The 20,315-nt window shown below is 52.5% G+C and overlaps 1 protein-coding gene across 2 annotated transcripts in view; it reads right to left on the minus strand.

The window, feature by feature from the left end:
* Nucleotides 1-24: 24 nt before the first annotated feature.
* The window catches only part of LOC128269244 (guanine nucleotide exchange factor DBS), a 42,414-nt gene continuing 22,123 nt past the window's right edge, over nt 25-20,315 (minus strand). For both annotated transcript variants that reach the window (XM_053006649.1, XM_053006648.1), the window contains 9 exons: nt 10,421-10,540; nt 10,226-10,321; nt 2,635-2,820; nt 2,356-2,558; nt 2,169-2,283; nt 1,901-2,098; nt 1,618-1,823; nt 1,142-1,551; nt 25-1,072 (listed from right to left, as the gene is read on the minus strand). In XM_053006649.1, coding sequence (XP_052862609.1) covers nt 966-1,072; nt 1,142-1,551; nt 1,618-1,823; nt 1,901-2,098; nt 2,169-2,283; nt 2,356-2,558; nt 2,635-2,820; nt 10,226-10,321; nt 10,421-10,540 — 1,641 coding nt within the window. In that variant the 3' untranslated portion in view covers nt 25-965. The remainder of the gene's footprint in view (nt 1,073-1,141; nt 1,552-1,617; nt 1,824-1,900; nt 2,099-2,168; nt 2,284-2,355; nt 2,559-2,634; nt 2,821-10,225; nt 10,322-10,420; nt 10,541-20,315) is intronic.

The raw sequence follows: 20,315 nt of genomic DNA on the forward strand, positions 1-20,315 counted from the left end.
TTCGGATGTTGTATTTTGGTCCGAAGGTGTTTAAAAGATAACAAAATTGAGCAGTTTTATACATCAAAACAAAACAAGGGGATAATATTGCACATAACTATCGAAACAGCAGAAAAAACAATACCAAGAAGAACGGTATATCTGTGTATGTATTTGTGATATGATCAGTACTCTGAAGCAATTGAAGCATTGATGGGCCTACTATTGTGAAGTATGTTTGATACAATTGTTACTGGGGAACAATCAGAAGCAAATTCTCGGTATTCTCGATTCAACACGTTCTTCAACTTCTTAAGAAGCAGTGCTGAGGCACCAAACAGGAAGCAGCACACAAGCGTAGTAGAGGAAAACGCGAAAAGCGATGAATGAATTCAACATGGATAACACAAGAATGTCTGTGACCGGCACAGTGATTCCGTATCAAATCAAAACCGGAACTATCGATAACAAGTCCGCCAAGCGTGCATCGATGATGCTTCATTCGACGGCTGACAGGCAAAAGTTTGAAGCTCGAAACAAAACATTGTATTGAAAGTTGTTTTGAGCCGTCCCGGTCGAAACCGAGCGGCACTGCTAGATGCTAAATAAATAAACAATAAATATCCAACAGTATTTGCAGCATTATCCGAGTCCCGAGTCTTACGGTAGTAGAAAGTGTAGTACAATAGGAGTCAAGCAAAACTACTCGAGTGAGAACGTGGTCAATCCCATTACGCTTACATATTCATTCGGTCATATTATTCAGTTATACGGTACGTGGTACGGTTGAGATTTGCTACATGATCATGGAACTTTACGAAGCACTTTCCGTTAGGCGACATACTGTCACTTATTTGATTATTTCTGATTCGAATATTATCACCTGCACGAAAGGTTAACACACATTTAATACAAACACTTTACACTTTGGCCATGGGGGTTTACCGTCGACACGTTACGTCGCTTCATGACGCGTGAACCTGGTTCTAGTGATCGTTCAGCTTGTCTTGGCTGCGGGCACTTCGTATGCGCGAGTTTTTACGGTTACTTGGTTCGAGATAGGCTGCCGGTGCCCAGCCTTCAAGACCGGTTGCTGTAAAGATACCAACACGTTGCATTAACTTACTGACGTAAATTGGAGAGCATAATAACACCGCCTTACCGATCACTTTAACAAACCACCAGCCAGCACATCCTACTTTCAGCAGCTCCACCACATCGGATTCCTTCATGGACACTTCCGAGTTGCCCATGGCGCAGTAATCCGCTAGCGATACAAACTTGTGACCCGGCACCACACTATCCTCCACGGTGGTGAATTCGTCTTCACTGTTGGAGTAGTCTGAGCTCCACGCATTTGCCTCCTGATTGTCGTGCTCCGAGGACGACGATGAGATGACGGTAGAATTCAGCAGACCCTCGTCATTCATATGCCCTATCCGCGTGACGACATCTTGCGCGAGACCAAGTATTCCACCACCGTTGGCCTGCTGCTGGTCACAGCTCAGTGCACGATTCGGTGTGCAGTGCAGCGCAGGTGGTGTGTCCCAGGAAGCAGTGTGTCGCAGGGGCCTTTAAAACAAAGAACAGGGATCGATCAATGGATGAACTCTGCCCAGGAATACACCAAACACTCACTTATGATTCATGCTGTACTGCTTGATCTTTTCGCCCTTCAGCTCCTCCAGCTGGTTCAACAGGACTCGTTTGATTTCTGCGACCCATTTGTTTTTAATCTCAATCGTGGCCGCTTGTATTGTGTGCACCTCTTGTCGGCCCTGTAGCCACACTTCGAACCGTCGCAAGTCTCCTCGCACTGATTCGGTCAAACCAATCTGCGACATCTGCGGAATGCGCGGGACAAGTAAGAGAACCGGACCGTCAGTCGTACACCCTTTTTCAAGCGCTAACCCGTTCCTACCTGTAGCCAGTGTTTGAATTGGTAGGTACTTTTGTTGTGCCCCGTCTTGGAGCCTTGCTTGCAGAAGAGCATCGCCTTTTGGTAGAGGAAAATGTGCCTGTTTTGCGCTTTCAGCCGTATTCGAAGGTCTTTCTTGCCATCCGTCCACACTTGGAACGAATCCTGGAGCAGCAGTTCGCCCTGTTGCGATAGATCGGCCTAAACGGGGAAAACAAAGGCAACCATAAGTTGGGCAGCCCCCGACAACAGGCAGCTAACGGACACTTACGGGAAAGCCTGTAATAGCGATTTGGTGCATCGAATCGTTGACACACTTCAGTACAACCAGCATGCAGTCCAGCGCTTTCTGTAGCTCCCGCGAGCAGGTGCCGGTGTCGCTGAATCTACAAATTGGACAGTGCGTGCATTAATGCAATGGCTCGTGGAGCAACGTGGAGCCTCGTGCACTCTCTTACTTGAGCAAATCTTTGAGAAGTAACTGGTATTTGGTGATCCTTTGCACGGGCTTTAGCAGGTACGCAGCGAGCGGTAGCTTGTGGCCGAGCTTCTTTTGGCATTCCTGCAGGAACAGATGCGTATCGACGAGGGTCTCCCGAAGACGCTCGGAACGGGGTATGTTTTGACAGTAGTACGAGTACAGCCGGAAGAAGGTATCTCGCTGGAAGTAGGACAAATCGAAAGCCGTGGTCAGCACCGTGTGTTGCAGAGAGCTGGACAGCTGCGGTGGCGCTTACCCGTTGAACAAAGCAGAGTGCGACTAGTTCGGTTGTGGAAATGCAGTTTTCCAGGTCCTTCAAGAAGATATCGTTGTGGAAGGTGTACAGCTCGTGTAGGTTACCGAAGAGTATGTCCGACTTCCCCTGGAGACCCGGTGGCACAAGAGAGCCCATCTCTTCCGATACCATCTCGTCTTTGTAACCCTGCGTTCGGTGTAAGAAATCGAGACAAGAAGTGATTAATAATTCCGAGTTCGATAAAGACGGGAAAGGGGGAAGTCGAATATGAGTCCAACTTCACCCAAAAGCGACGGAACTATGTCAAACTAGAGTTACACAACAAGCGGCATTTCGTTTTCAACCCATCCTGCGGGCCAACCTCACTGTGTGTGGGTTGCCCGAAAACAAAACGCTCATTACCTACTGCGGACAAACTTTCCCAAAAACTGGCGCACACACACACACAGGATTTATCGCGTAATTACGGCTGCGACAGCTTGCCATCAAGCGGTGTCTTGAGCAGGAGAGGCACCCCGTTTCCAGGGCGTTGCTCCATTGCACCCGCCGTCGTCCGGCGATTGAACGAAATGTGACATCAAAAATGGCTTCAGATGCGGTAACGCAAGCACATGTCGGCACATGCGGGACAGAAGCACCCGGAGCTAGGGCACGCACCGAACAAAGGAAGAGAAAACCGTCAAAAAAGGGCCACAGCGAATGAGGCGATTAATGGGAAAGAGCGCGCGCGCGGTGACTTGAACCTCGACATCGGCGACGAACCTGTCACTTGCCACGCACGGACGCTTGATGACGGTCGCCGCATCAGACGATCACAACAACCATAACGCTTATCGGCGATCCATTCACCGTCCTTCCGCGCGATCGCTCAGTGTTTTATAGTCGGCCAGCAATTTCGTATCGTGCACTGGGTTGCACAACCGTGTGTACGGCCCACACATGACCGAACTTAACCGAATGCCCAAAAATAACGCAGCGATCGTGCGAAAATTTATAGTGCACTTTGGTCGCTTTATGTTAACCCTCTGGAACGTTGAGTGTTTCCAGGTAAAGCCGTCAACATTGCCGGGAGAGTGTTCTTTCACTTTAATCGGCGCGATGCACTACAGCGCGCCGCATTCACTTGCGATCGCGACGATCGCGACCTCTCGTTAGGGGGACACATCAACGCAGCAAACTTACACTTTCCGGGAAAGATCGAAAGTTTAGCTTTGACTCCTCGATGATGCCGGCACCAAAAAACGGGCCGGTGATCCTTTCGCCAATTTTTGAACGCTCCTCACCGCCACCACCCCGGTACCCCGGTGGCGTGGCGAAGCCGTTGACGAGCGTTTCCTTTCGCGAGCGCACTTCCGCCCGGAACCGTTCCTTGGTGTTCGATGGAATCGTCTCGTAGACACCGACGTCGTCGAAAATGTACGGCCGGTGCGTTTGGTCACTGGTCGCGATCACGCCACCGAGGGCCTCGGGAAAGAAGGGACTGCGGTCGCGGTGCGACAGTTCCTCTTCGCCGTCGCTGTTGACGGGCAGAAAGATTTGCCGTCGATCGTTCAACCGACCGCCGGCCGACGAACCGGAGCCCTCGCCATCCCGCTGCTGACGACCACGGTGGCGACGACCGACCGTCATCGCTTGGTTGACGTAGTCAAAGTTTTTGAAACAATCGCCACTGATCAGATTGTGGCTCACGTTGGGAAGCGACCCGGCGGCGACCAGCAGATTGGTCGGCAAGTTCCGGGCCGCCGGTGGAGTCGCCTTCGTCTCGAAGGACGTCGGTGTCGGTGGCGCCGCGTGATAATCGCCACTCGAGTACGGTGGCGGTGGCAACGAGTTGTACTGAAGCGGATGATGATGGTGCTCGCTGGGCAGGCCTTTCTGCGATTGCCACCTGCCCACCGGCTTACGCTGGCCGCCCTCTCGCTTCGATCGTTTCTTCGAAGGCACCTTCTCGCGCAGAAAGTTCCCGTAGTGGAACCGAGTGTACTCTTCGGCGCTCGCGAAGCCCCGTTTGCGGACAAAGTTCTCGATCACCCGTTTGTACTCCTTCTCCGAGTAGCCGCCACCGGTGGTGGCAGCCTTGTTGCGGCGCAACTTGAGGCTCGCGACCTTCGTCGCCGGACGCTGCAGGGTGTACCTCATGAGTGATTTTTCACAAAAATCCCGCACCTGCTGGTAGGTCCGCTGGCAACGCGATCGTGATTTCGCCTGCTTCGGTAACGTCACGTACGGTGGCAGGTCAGCGTGAGCGGACGGTGGCGCATCTTTCCTCGTACGGTTCCGTGGCGTTCCGGAGCGGGCCTTCGGGAGTGAAAAGTATTCCGCAAACGAGCCCGACGACACTCCGGCCAGTGGTGGTGGCTTCTGGTGTTGATAGTACTCCTCGAACGATCGATTTCGCCGGCAGAACACGGACGGGTTGCTGTGGGAGGTATAGTACCCACGCAGCGGCGGCAACGGGGGCACCGGTGGGCAACCCTCCGCCATCAGTTTCTCCTTCTTCACCGAGTCGCAATCGTTGTTCGAAACGCCCAGCGAAGAAGAATCGCCACCGCCGCCAGCTCCCGGTACTCCTCCCGTTGAGTCCGCGCTCCACTCGCCCCCGGCCGAAAAGTGCCCATTCTCGGACCCACTGTAGATGTAGTCCATAATGTCCAGGTACCGCTTTTTGATCAGATAGTTCCGAAAGTCCTGATCCTTTACGATCTCCGTGTACGACATCGTGTCGAAGTACTCCTGCAGGATCTCCATTTCCGTTTTCTCATCGTTATCGCTCTTCTCCAGTAGCTGCACGATCTGGCTCTTCCGGAACCGACCGGTGGACCGCTGCGAAACGGAGCTCTTCTGGCTGCGCTGCGATCGCAGCGTAGCGCCCACCAGCGTATCGGCCTCGTGTACGCTAATCTCCGGGCAGCTGCCACCGAAGTGCCGTAGCGATCGCGTCAGCGTCGTCGTGGGTCCGCCGTTTCGTTTCAGTGACTGAAAAGGATTGGGTGGAATCTGTGCCGCGTGCCGCGACGGTGGACGGGGCAATGGTGCCAACGGTGGTCCCTTGGAGAAAACGAGACCACCACCGCGCTGCCGCTTGCCCGAGATCGACTTGTTTTTGAGGAACAGGTGCGCCCGATTGCCGAATGCCTGAAACGCATCGGCCTCGTAGCGCGCGCTGCTGCTGCCCCCGATAGTGCCGGTTGCCAGTTCCGGTGCAACACTTCCTCCTCCAGCGGTTCGATCGAATCCAAGCGTACCACCGCCCATCCCACCGAACCAAGACGTTGGGAAGTCTCGCGGTGAAAAACGGGGCATTATTCCTCCATCATCGGCCCGGCGTTCGGGGTCATCGGTGGTCTGCTGCTCCGACTGCTCTCCAAACAGGGACGCCCGGAAAGACAGTGGGGACGAGTCCGAGCAGCAACTGAGCGCAGTAGAGCTGGGCACGACCACTGCTGGCCGACGTCTGGTGGTGTTGTGATCCTTCGCCGTTCGGGATCCCTTCGATCGCCTGGACGAGGCCTTACAGGTTGCCGGGCTTCCCGGTGGCTGTGCTGTGGTGGTTGATGGTACGTTCGGGACCTTAGTTGACACGGTGTCACCAGCGCCGGAGGACCCACTACCACCACCGCCCATATGCCGGTGCACCTTCCCAACGATGTAGCTGGCCGTGTTCCGGACCTTCTGGAAGCGGAACAGAAAACACTGTCGCCGCCTGGCAGCACCCGACGATGATGAATCGGCGATCGATGCGGTCAGATTGTAGTTCCCAAACTTCATCCTGGCCACCAGGATCCACTTGCAGGACACTTGCAACACTTGCCAAATCGACAACGACGACCGAGGGCTCCACGCAACAGATTGTTGTCATATAGTAGCGAGGGCGTGCGCGCGCCTCTCTCTCTACACACCACACGCGCACACACACACAGCAACAGTGGCCCCAAATAAAACTATTAGCGCCTTTAAAAACGTTGCTGTTGAACCGAGCAGAGTAACACGCACAATAAACCACCCGGCCCGGAGCCCGACAGGTCCGAGGTCCGCGGTGCCGACGGAGATTGGCGAAATTTTAAACGATTTTATATTCCATGTTTAACGGTTATTTAACGTGTAAATAATCACAAACGCAGCTTTCTTTTGGCCCCGGTTTGGGTGTGCTCGGAAAAGTGGAACCATCACACGAGAGCAGCTCACACTGCACGAGCCGCTGGGCCCCACAGTGCGCGTGGCCAACGGACGACTGCTCGCGCTTCTCGGGGCGGCAGCGGCAGCCGAGAAATTGGCCACCCAATACTCTCCTTTCCGTGGGCGAGGGTTTGTCCGCGTTTAGGTTCAACCGGTGCGCCCGACCTCGGACCAGCTGCTGATTGATCGCCTCTCCTCCTGTGGCGATCCTACCGGTTCAAGGTGTTTAATGTAGTGTACACACACGCGATTTTTCCGAAACGCAGCCACACACCGTAGTAGTGAAAATCCATTCATTAAAAACACGGTTAATGATTGAAAACTGGACAACAGAAAGAAAAAAAACGCGCGCCTTAATGGGCGCCTTTTTTTGGTGCGAGAATTACAATATCATACACCGCGCCCCAGTTCGCGGAACGGGCGCGCTCGACCGCACGGCGAATGTTAAATGCATTACGATGTAAACTAAACCGTTGACGACCGTCCGCGAGCGAAGGAAGAGTCCGTGCCATGCTCCTTTTTTTTGCACAAGATAATGTTTTCAGCCCCGAAACACACTTTGCGGCGGCGGCGGTGGTAGCTCCCAACTCAGACGGGCGTTTTCAATTACACTTCCGTCAGTGCGCCATACGTTTTTGAGGCCAGTGAAACCAGCGAGGGAGACACACACACACACACAGATGGTAACTGAACCGATACCGAGCGATCCTGTAAGGATTTCGCTGGCGGATGCTTGATGTGACACCACAAACTGTCACCCGCACGAAGCGATCAGTCTTTCACTCGAACCGCGGCTCGCGTTCCGTGGAGAACGGACCTCCTCTCTGGACCACACGCTGCGCTCTCGATGAGCTATCGATACGAACTAAAAACAATAGATACGGCCACCGATTGGTGAAGCTCGCGCGCCGTCGGGATGGATTGTTTGTGGCGGCGCGCGTTTGGCTCGGCACTGCCTTTTTCGAATTTGCAAAACGGTGCGCCACGGGCCCTCCTCCGGGGGGCTGGAGGATCGACCAAAAAAACCGTTCGAGCGCAAGCTAGGGCATCGCATCGCCGATGCATATCCTACACACAGCCCCCCACACGGCGTGGCGAAGGAACTAATGATGGGAGCCCTGTGTTTTCTATGCGAGGAGCGCGATAAGCATCGATGCCCACCGATAGCGGGGGTAGGTGATAATGGGCACCGTGCGGGTGGGCGCCTGTTGTGGTGTGCTAGAAAAATAATGCTCTTTTCGCTCCCCATTTTGGTTTCGTTGCTTCCTTGGCGTGTGATGGATGAAATGATGGATCTCGCTCGCGGCGTGTGTGCATTTTTGTTCCGAACAACAACCAGCGCGCGTTTTGCAAGATCTACGCCAGGGCTTTGCGCAGCGTTATCCGGAAAGCGTTCGTTATCGGTTTTCGGCATGCACCGGTGCTCGGCTAATTAAATGCGCCAGACACCAGACCAGCGGTGCTGTTGTGTGAACATCCACACCATCGTCTGCACCATGTGTGCACACAACAATATGCCCAGGCACAGCCAAGTGCATCTCTTTTTTGGCCGAAAAGCGCACCCCTCATAAAAGGCACTCGCACTCTCCTGTGGTGAACATAATTCGTCCGTTTTGTTTGCATTCCACTTCCGCGCACGGTGCTTAATCGATTGCATGGCTATGCTAATATTGGGAAGATGATTTAAAAAGGCGCGGAGGAAAAGCCTCGAAACGCAATTGTTACCTCCGGCAACGTTTAAGTAACTGGCAAAAACAATAAACTTTTCCTGCCAAAAATGATGACCTTGTGGTGGTTGCGTCAGTGCGCGATAAGACCCACCCGGGGACGGGTTTATGGTTGGTAATGGTAGCCACAATATTGCTAGCCACACACCCAAACTGACCGGAACTAATTGATAGCTTTATAGCATATACACTATATACGCCAGATTGGGCGATTAATGTTATTGCTTGCCTGCATGCAATCCGTGTCCTGCGAGGTTCATTATAACATTTCTATCGAAAGTCAAATTCGGGTGTTACAATTTCCGTCCGGACTCCGGTCCGGTGTCCGGACCGAACATCTGTGCGCTCGCTCCGGGCAGTTCTACTAAATCATAAGAAGACTCGGAAACTCGGTGGCGTCCGTCTAACTGTGGCCGTCATCATCGGTCATTTCTTGGCAGCGTGTCTGCCTTGCGAACGGCTTGAAAAACGGTGGCAAAATTGTTGTAACGCTCACTGCACATCCGTATAACCGTAGTTTCATTCCCTCGCCACCGCCGCCGCCGCCGCAGGCCCTCTGCCAGGTCCTGGGCGGTCATTCCCGCGCGCCGAGCGGCCGATTTTAATGGCGATCAGCGATTAACTATGCGAAATGGACAGCAGCCTAGGGAGGGCAAGCCAAGGAACGAACGAGCGGGCCAACACAAAGCAGGGAGCTAGTGAGCTCATATGAAACGAAACTAACGGTAGAACACGGTTTTTCGTGAATCCGTCCGAGCGGTGAGCCGCGAGAAAACCGTTGACTAGAACAACAACAGGTCAGAAGATTGCGCGCACGGGGAGCACCAACGTTAAGCGCGTTTCCGTTACGCGCAGGGGTTTAACATGGGCTTGGGATTCCGTAAGTCGGTGCTTGTACGACAACGCAATCTGCAATCAAGCTGCGTGCCTGTGTCTGTCGGTGTAACGCATAATGGCAACCCAATGGCAGCGCCACCGCGACACCAATCAATCAAATAGTAACACATTGGTGGCACTCCAACTAATGCCCAGCTCCGGCGGATTAAGTTGGGTTTATTGCGCGCCCAATAACCCAACCGTGCGCCCCAGGCATCGGATGAAGAAAGCGTGAATAAGGAAGAACGAACGCAAATGACCACAACCGTGGAGTGAAGGAGAGATGATGATACCACAGAAACGTGTGGTCAGGTGTACCCATGCGGGAGCGATGGAGAGAGAGAAAGGAGAGCAACAAACATAAACGACCCGCTGCGGTGCCCGCTTTTGCTTAGATTAAATTCCCCAACTTTTGCCCGATTCAGGGCACCCGGAGCATGACCGATTGACTCATTACGGCCGCGCTTCGGACGAAACGCGCATTTCATTTGCGCATAATGCGTACCGCACACGGACGGACCCCGGCATGTTTCGGCCGGAAATGGTCTCTCTCCCTCTCTCTCTATCTTTCTTTCGCCCGATCGCCTGAAGAGCACCAAGCACTATCTGGCGACCCTAATCAAGGCCAAGTCCGATAATTGAAAAGGACGGGCCGCGCTCGAGTTTCGTTTGAGTTTCATAATTGTGATAGTTTCCGGCAACCAGCTGCCGCGTTAAGTCTTTCGTCGCAAGTGGTTTCGAGCTTCGAAAGTGTCTCTAAAAAGGTGTAAATCTTAAACACAAGGACATAAGTTGTTTTCTTTGGAACTTACCCGCAAAAGGGACCCCATTTCGGCGACATATATCCGCTCGGTTTCCAGCAGCTCGGCCAGCACATGCCCTCGCTTTAGCTTTCGTTCGTCAGAATCCTAAAAGAAGAAGGTAAAACACAACACATTTCGATGTCAGTCAGCATATTGTTCCACGTGCACGCTCTCCGTCGTCGTGATGGGAACGACCGCGCATACCGTTTGACTTTGCAAATTGAGATCACTGTCCGAGCTGGCAATGACGGTATCGCTGCTGATCGAGATGCCCGAGTCGGGCGGACCATCGATGGACCTTGGCCGTGCCGAGAAGCTGTCGATCTGGGAAATACAAGCGAAAAGGGGTAGAAAAAAAAACACTAAATTATTCCACATTCAACACTCGCTTTGACCGACCAGCCAGGCTAGGGCAATCCGAAATTGGATTTTCTTGTGGTCGGAAAAATGCCCAAACCGATGCGATGCGCCTCGCGATGGATAATTGTTTCGCTCGATTCCGAATCGGTTCACGAAAATACGGACGAAGAAGAAAGCAAACAAACCTTAGCCTTCCTGGCGTGGCGCTAACGACGTGGTTCCCGCGGGGAAGAGCCCGCGCACACGACAGAGGTGGTAAAGCAGAAGCAGCGCAACCGCGAACCGAAATGAAATTGGCCGAAAGAAAGTTTGCCCCCCGCCCAGGCCACACTCTGGCCCCCTACTGGATCGAGGTCGTTCGTGAATCAAAATACAAAAAAAAGCAACGCGCCCGCAGCATTATGTTTTGTGAACATTTTAGGCTTTTCTACAAGATCCCGCCGGACCGGACCGGACCGGACAGACGGACGAATCTACAATTAATTCCGCCCCCCTTTTTACCGCCCAGCGTCAGGGCAGGCGGACGAGGAGTAGTAGCACAGTTTCTCTTTTCGACCGCTCCGGGCCGGCCGGGTTGGGAGTGATGGCGCCCGCAAATGGACCAAAATAGACCGCGCGCACAGACTCGACGGATTCGATCCATTTGCCGCGTAACATCCACAGTCTTTCTGAAGGCTGAGTGCTAACTGGGCACACGAGTGTGTGCGCACAAGTACGAGGTTTGTTCAAAAAGTATCGCGACTTTTCAATTTCCGCGGGCTACGTATATCCGATTTCCGATGTTTTTGTGGCGTTGGATTGCTACACATGTCAGTGATTTTTTGGTGAAAAGTTGAAAATTTTTGAAAAATCAGTCAATTTTTGACAATTTTTTTAGTGTGCACGTGTCTTGGCCCATCGTCGATTTTTGTCTCTTCCAAAAAATGGAAGGCAAAGAATCTTTATCAAATTTTGTATGAAAAACGAAATTAAGTGCTCGGACGCAATCGAAATGTTGATTGTGGCTTATGGTGAAGCTTTTAAGACCAAAAGCATTGCTTATCGGTGTTTCAAATTTTTCTCAGTAGGCCGAGAAGATCGAAAAGCCTACTTTGATCGATTGCGAACAGTTTTGCTTGCAGTTTTCTTCGATTGCAGGGTCGTGTTTCATCACGAGTTGTTGCCAAAGGGTAGAACGGTCAATAAGGAATATTACCTAAAAATTATGTGCAATTTGCGCGAAGCAATCCACCACAAACGTCTGGATTTGTGGAAAAACAAAAATTGGCTTTTGCGACACTGCTAACACATCGTTGTTTCTGCGCGAATTTTTGGCCAAAACAACTCTCTAGTGATGCCAAAGCCACTTTATTCTCCAGATCTGGCCCCCTGTGACTTTTTCTGTTTTTTTCTGTTTCCAAAACTTAAATTACCGCTTCGTGGTCAATTAGAATTATGGCGTACACAAAAATCGACGATGAGTCAAAACACGCCCAAGCAAAACAGCTGTCCAAAATTTACTGATTACTCAAAATGGCCGAAATTTCTACCATAACTCACTGACAAGTGTAGCAACCTAACGCCACAAAAACTTTGAAAATCGGATATACGTAGTCCGCGGAAATTGAAAAGTCGCGATACTTTTTGAACAAACCTCGTATATGGTGTCCAAAAGCCCGCTTAAGCCCCGTTGTTGGGCGGGACCGGGAAAACCGCCCGGTTGGATGACCCCTCAAGACCCTAGGGGTAGTGTAAGTGATCATTATCCTCCCTTCGATCGTTGTTCCTCAGAAGCGTTCTTAGGTGCGGCAAACGGTTCCACCGTACGGCTGATTGATAGGTACACCCCTAGGGTATCAATAAACCCTTACAATTATGGGGTACACTATGCACATTTTGGGGCCTCACAAAACCCACCGAGAATTAGTTTAAAAAATATATATGCAGACACATCTATTAGATAGTAGAATAGTAGAGGTCATATCTATTAGATAAGGATACGAGTAGAGCTAGAGTTTTTCTGTGCTAGAAACAATTTCAAGAGAATCGTGAGGACTTGGAAGACGGTGAAAGATCTGGCCTGGGCGTTCACAGGACTGCAATCATTCAAAATTGGTGTTAAAAGTTCATGAAACCCTTGGTGAGGATGCAAACTTCACTGTGAGGACGTTGGCTGAAGAATGAAATACAAGTAAAGAAACCATGTGGACAATTGTACGTAATGATTTGTAGGGAAGAAAAGTTTGTGATCAGTTTGTTCCGCATGAATTAACAGGCGGCCAAAAGGACGATCGCGTAACGCATTCGAAAGACATCTGCAAACCCGCTAAAAAGGACAACCACCCTCCGTATTCGGCTGATCTGTCATCATGTGACTATTGCCTATTTCGAAAGCTCGAATTGGCCATGAAAGGATCAATTTATGACGAAATTCCAGAGATTCTCAAGCGGCTGTAACACGACCCTAAATATACCGATTTCGATTTGGATGAAATTGCATGCGTCGGAAAGAGGAAGAACGTACCAAACTCTGTTACTAATATGATTGCATTTTATATACTCTTTAAATAAATCCTCATGATTTATCGGACATACTGTGTAGACGACAACGAGTAGAGTTAGCTCCCGGTGGCAAAAAGAGCGATTTAGAAACTGCTGTCCAATGAAGTGGTAGCATTGAAAATTGCGCAGAGAAACTCCTCGTGTGACGGTGGGATCCATCAGCCGACAGGGGTACCTGTCGGTCGGTACTGTACCTCAAAATTGCACGGATTTTACACCACATTTATTTCGCTTTCGATAGAGCCCACCCATTCCGAGGGCTGCTTGTTCGTGTAATTACGATCATCCTAATTAGCCATGAGACGGATGAATTCGTAACCGCACCGTGGAAGGTTTCTTTCGCCGATCCGGAAAAGGCCAAACGAGCTCTGCAACACCTCTAACCACCAGCACCACCGGCGTTACTGTGGCTTCCCACAGTGGACCCGACTGATGAAGCGGGTGAAGCTGATTGGACCCCACCGACCGCCGGAGTGGGCGGATGTTTAAGATTAATTCTACAGTTTATAAAAAAGTTATCGCTTAAACTCTTACCAGCGAGAGCCGAGAGAAAGTGAATCGTTTGATTGGTTGTGTTAATTATACCAAGGCACATCCCTTGTTTTGGGCATTCGACAGGGTTTCTTTGCGCGCGTGCTGGAATTTGTCCAACAGCGCGGGCGCGAGCTTACCTTGTTGTGGTGCTTGCTTTTCATGCCCTGCTTACTGCACGCGCAGGAGACACCGGGTTTCCTTAGAACCACCTCGCCATCGTTGTTCGTCGCGATCACCGACAGGAGGCCAACGTTTTCGCACTCCACGACGGTGGCTCCACCACCCAGGCCCACGTCGATGGAGCTGACGAGGGAACCGCGTTTGCCCGAAATGTCCCCACAGAGGGCCACACCGGAGCGCTTGCACTGACAGGAACAGCGACACCGCGAGCCAACGCCACTGCTACTCTCGGAGGCGCTCGAGCGATCACCGGACCACGTCGAATCGACGGGGTCCGGTCGCGCCGGGCGATCATCGTCCGAGCCGGACACCGGGAAGCAGGCGTTGTTGAGGAACAGCGAACCATCGCACCCGAGCCGTATGCTGGTTTTGGACGTGTACCGATTGCCACCAGTCACCAGCCGGAGTGGGCCCTCGTCCTGACCACCGTCGTGCTGGCTCCGAGTGCAGGTGATGCTGGAAATGTTGGTCGATTCACTGCAGACCGTACTGCTGCTGCTACCCGTGCTTCCGGTGCTGATGGTGGACACGATCGACGTCGGTTGCTTCGATGTCGGAGACGCAGAGCGCTCGCTCTGATCGCAGTACCCATCGTCCTTGTCGGACTCGCAACCGGTCGAACCGCACGACGAGGACGTGGTGGACGCAGACGAACAGGACGATGACCGGTGGCTGCTGCTGGAAATTAACGACACCGGCTGCTCCACCGGCTGGTGGTGCTGTTGCTGGTGATTGCTGCTGATGAAGATTTTGATACTGTTGTTCTCCTCGTTCCGTATCTTGTTGTTGATGTTGATCTTATCGTCGTACGCTTTCGTCTGCGGATTGTTCTTCAGCTTTATGTTTCGCTCGTTCTGCTGGCTCCAGAACTTTTGGCGCGCCACAAACTTTCCGCCACCACCAGCCGTCTCCGGTGCGATACACTTCTCGATCACCATCCGGTTACCGTCCAGGTCGATCTCCTTGATCTTCGCCGAATGGTTGTTGAGCTTCTCGTTCAGGACGTTGTTCAGCAGCACCCCACCACCGACGGTGCGGCACTCCAGAATGTCCAGCTTCGGCATGTCGTCGTCGTCACCGTCGTTGATCACGATCGAGGTGCGTTTGCCGCTCGTCACAATATCGGATGGATCCTTCCGCGGGCCGGCGCAGTTGCAGTTGGACTTGGCGCAGTGACACGACTTCTGCTGCTCGGCCCCTCCAACCAGCCTGACGGTCGTCTTGGACGAACCGTACGAAGCGGTCGATGCGGTGGACGACGCGGACGACGATGAAGACATGGGACAGTTGGAGAACTTGCAGTTCTTGAACCCACACGTGGTTTTGGTTCCCTTGACAACAGCATTGTTCTTGTGCTCGGCGGCCTCATTCGGTACGAGTATCCCGGCTGACTTGGACCGCTGCAGCCGATACTTGCCCACGGGGACGTCTGCCGGCTGCCGGCCGGCTTGACGCTGGTGTTGGTGTTGCCTAGCGTGCTCGTCAGCCTCGTCCAGGTTGAGCGTTTCCACCGACCCGATCTGGTTCTGGCTGTCGATGATTTGCCGGATACGCTTCCGGATGGTGTCTTCGGCGGAAAACGGTCCCAGACTGCTGCTGTTGACGGAGACGGGTGCTGGTTCGGCTTTGGGCGTCGTATCCTCGTTGGTCTTGTACCGCGCGCTCAGCCGCTTGTGGACCAGGTACTTTTGCTGTTTGGCCGACGGTTCGTCCGATTTGCGATGCTTCTCGAACCGATGCTGTACTGCCGCCGGCGGCGGTGGTGGGTCACGTGCTTTCGCCTTGGCCGGCTCCGTGCGTTGTGGTGGGGTGTGGCCACACCCATTCAGACGACCGGGAAGAGGCGCTTCCGCCGGCGTGGGTTCCGACGCCGATTGCGACTCCAGAAACAACTGATTTATCCGATGAATATCGTTCATAGACTTATGGCGCGTGAGGAGGTTGGTGCTGGTATGGCTTTTCTGGAGTTTGAAAACGCGACAGTTTTCCTGCTTCAGCCCACCGGTGACAGCGGTGGTGGTGGTGCTGGACCCTCCCAGCTCGGCCGGCGCTTCCACCGAGACCGGTTTCGGTGGGGCACTTTTTCGGAACTCGTTCATGCTCCGCTTCACGGCGGCCGACTGATGGATGACTCGCATCATGCTCGGCCGATTGTTGCTTGGATGCTGCTGCTGCGACGCCGCCGCCGGTTGTCTCGCGTCATTGGCGATGTGTTTGTGCAGCGATTGTTGCTGTGGTGACGCCGGCGTCGCCACCGAAGCCGCCGTCGAAGGTTTGTTTTTGCCGCCGGTCGTAACACCGTACAGTTTGTTGTCCACGTACCGCTCGTAGCTCCGGCTGTCGAAGTAGTACTGCACCGTCTCCAGCTTGCTCTTGCGCTTGTGATCGAACAGGGCGTACTTCTTCTTCGGTGAGGCCTTCATTTTGATATCGGAATCGTTAATGTACTGTAGCTTCCCACCGGCGGTGGCGGCGTTGGCAGTGCCGCTCGTCGCATCCGTACTTCCCGGGGCCACATTGGCACCGAAACCGTTATGCTTCTTGTAGACAAGATACTTGCCCGCTTTGCCCGCTTCCTCCGGCTGGCTGTTGCTACCGTCGGCCTCCTTCCTTTTCTGCTTCTGCTGTTCGGTGCCCTCATCTGCATCTCCCCCCGGTGGCGGTGGCCCACTTTTCGCCGCATCCTCGGAAGTGGCCGATTTTCGGGCTCCGGCACCGCCGACCGGTTTGCTGCTGCTAACCACGTTTCGACTTTTCGCGTTGTGATCCATGGTGACACACGACGGCTTTCTTTCGCGCGGGCATGCGTCATTTTGCTCCGATGGCGATGGCCGCTTTGTCTCCTCGTTCTTGTGCCTCACGTAATTCAGCTTCAGCAGTTCCATCTTCGGGACGCGATCCGTCGAACTGGGTCCATCATCTTCGTGGCCATCGACGACGTAACGGTTCTGCCGTACTGCCGACGACGACGGTGGCGGTGGCTGCGGCGCCGTGCTCTTCCGGCGGCAGTCTACCTTCGGCTCGACGACAATATGATGACCAGAAGGCACTCGCGTCACCACCCCGCGACTGCTGCTGGCGCTGCGGTTGCTTCGGAATCGGGCAAATTGCTGCTGCTGCTGCTGCTGCTGGTGCTGCGGTACAGTTACATCTCCGGGGCTTCCTCCTTCATCGTAGTGGCCGATCCGGCCCCCGGATGCGGAGTGGTTCGCTTCCCTGAAGTGAGCGGCCAACTGTGCCGCATGTCTCCCGGCGGAAGCGACCGATTGTGGCGGCTGCGGCTGCGATTTACTATGCGCTGACACACGTGACGGCTTATGTATCATCATTTTGCTCACATTTTGTTGTTCGCTTCACACCGAACACCCGAGAACACCATCGAACGAATTATGTTGTTGGTTGTTAATTGTTTATCGGAATCGGGGTATCTGATTGTTCAAAACTGCACACGATACACTGCTAAAAATCTGCCCAATCTGGCCTGGTGAAGAGCTAAACTTATGAGTCGATTTGGTCACCACAACGAAAAGTTTCACATAATGTTCGAGCTAACCGCGGAAGCACAACCCACTGAACCGGAGCACGTTGTGCTTGAATCGTGCTGAGCCTAATACTATAACACAAGATCACCCGTTTATTGGTTATGAGAAAGAGAAACGGAACAGAGGACCAATGGAACACTCATGACAATAAAACTATGATTGAGAGGAGGCGATCAGCATATCAAAAGAAGCAGCCCCCGAATGGGACTCACGCGACTCACAAAGGCAGCCGTTGTTTATATGAATTGATCATACAGGGTGGGCCATTTAAAGTGGGAGCATCGGACAAGCCTATACCTTTGCAATTTGTAATCACATTGACTAATGTCGTACGCGGTATCATTTAAAAAAAAGTGTTTATAACAAATCTCCTTCCACCACAATAAAGCATTTTTCAAATGAACAAAAACATAATTTTTTAATGTCCGTGTATTTTGCTTTAAGAAACAAAGGCTTCCATGCTTTTAAATGGCTCACCCTGACGTAGACGTATGATTATTGCGAGGTGTTTAGAGAGATGTTATGCAAACGAATGCTGCCTTTGGCTGCATTTCACACGAGAGAAAGAAGCTCTCAATAGGGTACCACAACCACCACCAACAACAACTTCCGAGTTACGTTACCCGCCACGATGAGAGTTCTATTACCGCGTGGGCAACAACGTGGGCAGCTTTTCGGAAAGCTTTTAAGCCAAAATTGAACTGAAGACGGTGCGGTGCGTGCGTTCAATTTGGGTTTTCCGCATCTTCATCGCGATCGAGGGGAACGATCGAGCGGAGAAGAGGCTCGGGCGATCGGGAGCGATGCAAGGAGCGATTGAATTCGACAATTTGCTCCACCAGGAAAACAGCAATTAAGCCGGTGAGCTAGTGTTTTCTACCAATTTTCGGCCGGAGTACCACCAGCCAGCCAGCCAGCCGTGGAGTACTACAATTTGAGAGCCTGAGTTCGTTCGCTTGGCACAGGGGGCACCTGGCCTTACGTAAGCCGCACACCACCAGCGGCACCAAATCACCGGTCCATTAGTGAAACAACATTCGAAATACGCGAAATTTCACCGATTCAATAACGCTAACAGTGGATTGGACCCAATTCCCGTGCCCGCCGATGGCTGACGCACTTGGCGATGTGGGGCCAAATTTTTTTTGCTCGCAACCATTATTGGATGTATGTCACCCAGGTGCGGCCTGAACACAAATTGGCCCACAATCAGAGACAGGGGCAACCGAACTAGGTGTTCTAAAAAGTAACATAACGTTCGGTCGGTAGCATGTTCGATACTGAAAACATCGTCGCGGTGAACTTCAACAGCCGGCGCGGCCAAAGTTCAACCACCTATTTCCACCTGAGCGCGCCTTTGCATCGCGGAAGAAGACGGCCCCTTCGGGGTGGGATTCAGAAAGAGAAATTCCGTGGGAAAAAAATAGTACCACCCGGCTCTGGCCGCCGATTGCGCACAGCATATTCCAGAGCATGTTATTACTACATCGGCACAATATCGGCGCCGTCATTTTGGGGACCCGCCGCTCGAGGAGGTGTGGTTGGCTTTGCTTGGCGTAACAATCGAAAGCCGTCCCCGTGCACAACAATTCCCATCCACCCCGGTGGCATCCCACGGAGCGCGGATCTTCTCCGCCGACTCTCGAAACAAACGGATGCCATTCGAAACAAAATTGATCCCGCAACGGCGGGCGCGGTGAATGAAAGTAAAACTAGTAGAGCCTAGTTGAAATAAAATACAGTTAGCCGGTGTGTTAATTATCGGTGGGCTGGCCGAATCGAACATATGAAACACGGGCGAGAAATCCGGCGGGCACGGCGCTTTCCGTATCTCTCCGCATCCGTGGGTTGCGCATTGCGTATACATTCCTCACACACCGTCGGAGGCCCCGCCGAACCGGGGGCCAACACGATCCGTGACACGATTGATGACCTTTCGCCCGTGTGCCCCTGCTGGTGGTGACGGTTGTGACGAATGTTGTTAAAAATGAGACCCGATTGTGGACCCCCTTACGTAACTCTCTCTCTCTCTCTCTCGTGCCAAAGCCGTGTCTTGTGGCCAACAGCCAATTCGTCTCGAAAGGAACCCTTTTGGGAGTCTTTTTCTGTACACCATCTTAGGGGCGGGCGCTTTTATTGTCATGAGTGTTGTCGTATGTCCCACTTCTAATCTCTCAAAATGTCAGAGGGTCGAATCATGGTTTTAGAGAGGATCAAAGTTCGTACTCGGCCGTGGCAGGAATTATGGAGAAACTAATTACGAGAAGCATTTGATAAAATTGTGATCTCCACAAGCACAGTTCGCACAGCACAGCACTCCTCTAGCCGTAGCACTTTCTTCCGCGATCGATCCGCACTCCACCACAATCGATCGTCCAACCCCCCCGGGGCGGGCCAAAAATTGCTCGTTGTGCATAATATTTTCCGGCTTTTCAACTTCCGCCCACTCCGCTGCTTTTGATGCCTTTCTTTTCTCCGCACGAGAGATGGTGCACTTCTCCGTCGGCCATCTCAAGATGTGAAGATGATACTTAATTCCTCCGCCCGTTGGTCGTGGCTCGTGGGTCGAATAACCGGCGGCCGGAGAAGGCACAGTGTTTTTCTCAAGTGCGCGCGCGTGGGGTATTTCCTTGGCTTTTCCAAACCTAACCACGCTTTACACACTACTACTGGTGCTTCATCAGCACTTAAACACCGGGCACCGATCGCTTGGGCGTGATCGATTAATGCGGTGCGCAGATTTGCAACATCTGCGTTTCGAAAAGGAAATTAACATTTTCACGCAATATCCTTCTTCGCACAGGGCTCGTTCGATTGATTAGGCGCTAACACATTGCACATTCTTCGATCATTTTTTGGTCGTCCCCGAAAATTGGAGATGAAATGCTACAGGATGAAAGGGTTCCGTTGTGTGGTTCACCACCGTTACATTCGAACGTCTG

This window comes from Anopheles cruzii, chromosome 2, assembly GCF_943734635.1.
Source record: "Anopheles cruzii chromosome 2, idAnoCruzAS_RS32_06, whole genome shotgun sequence".
NCBI classification, from domain to species: Eukaryota; Metazoa; Arthropoda; class Insecta; order Diptera; family Culicidae; genus Anopheles; species Anopheles cruzii.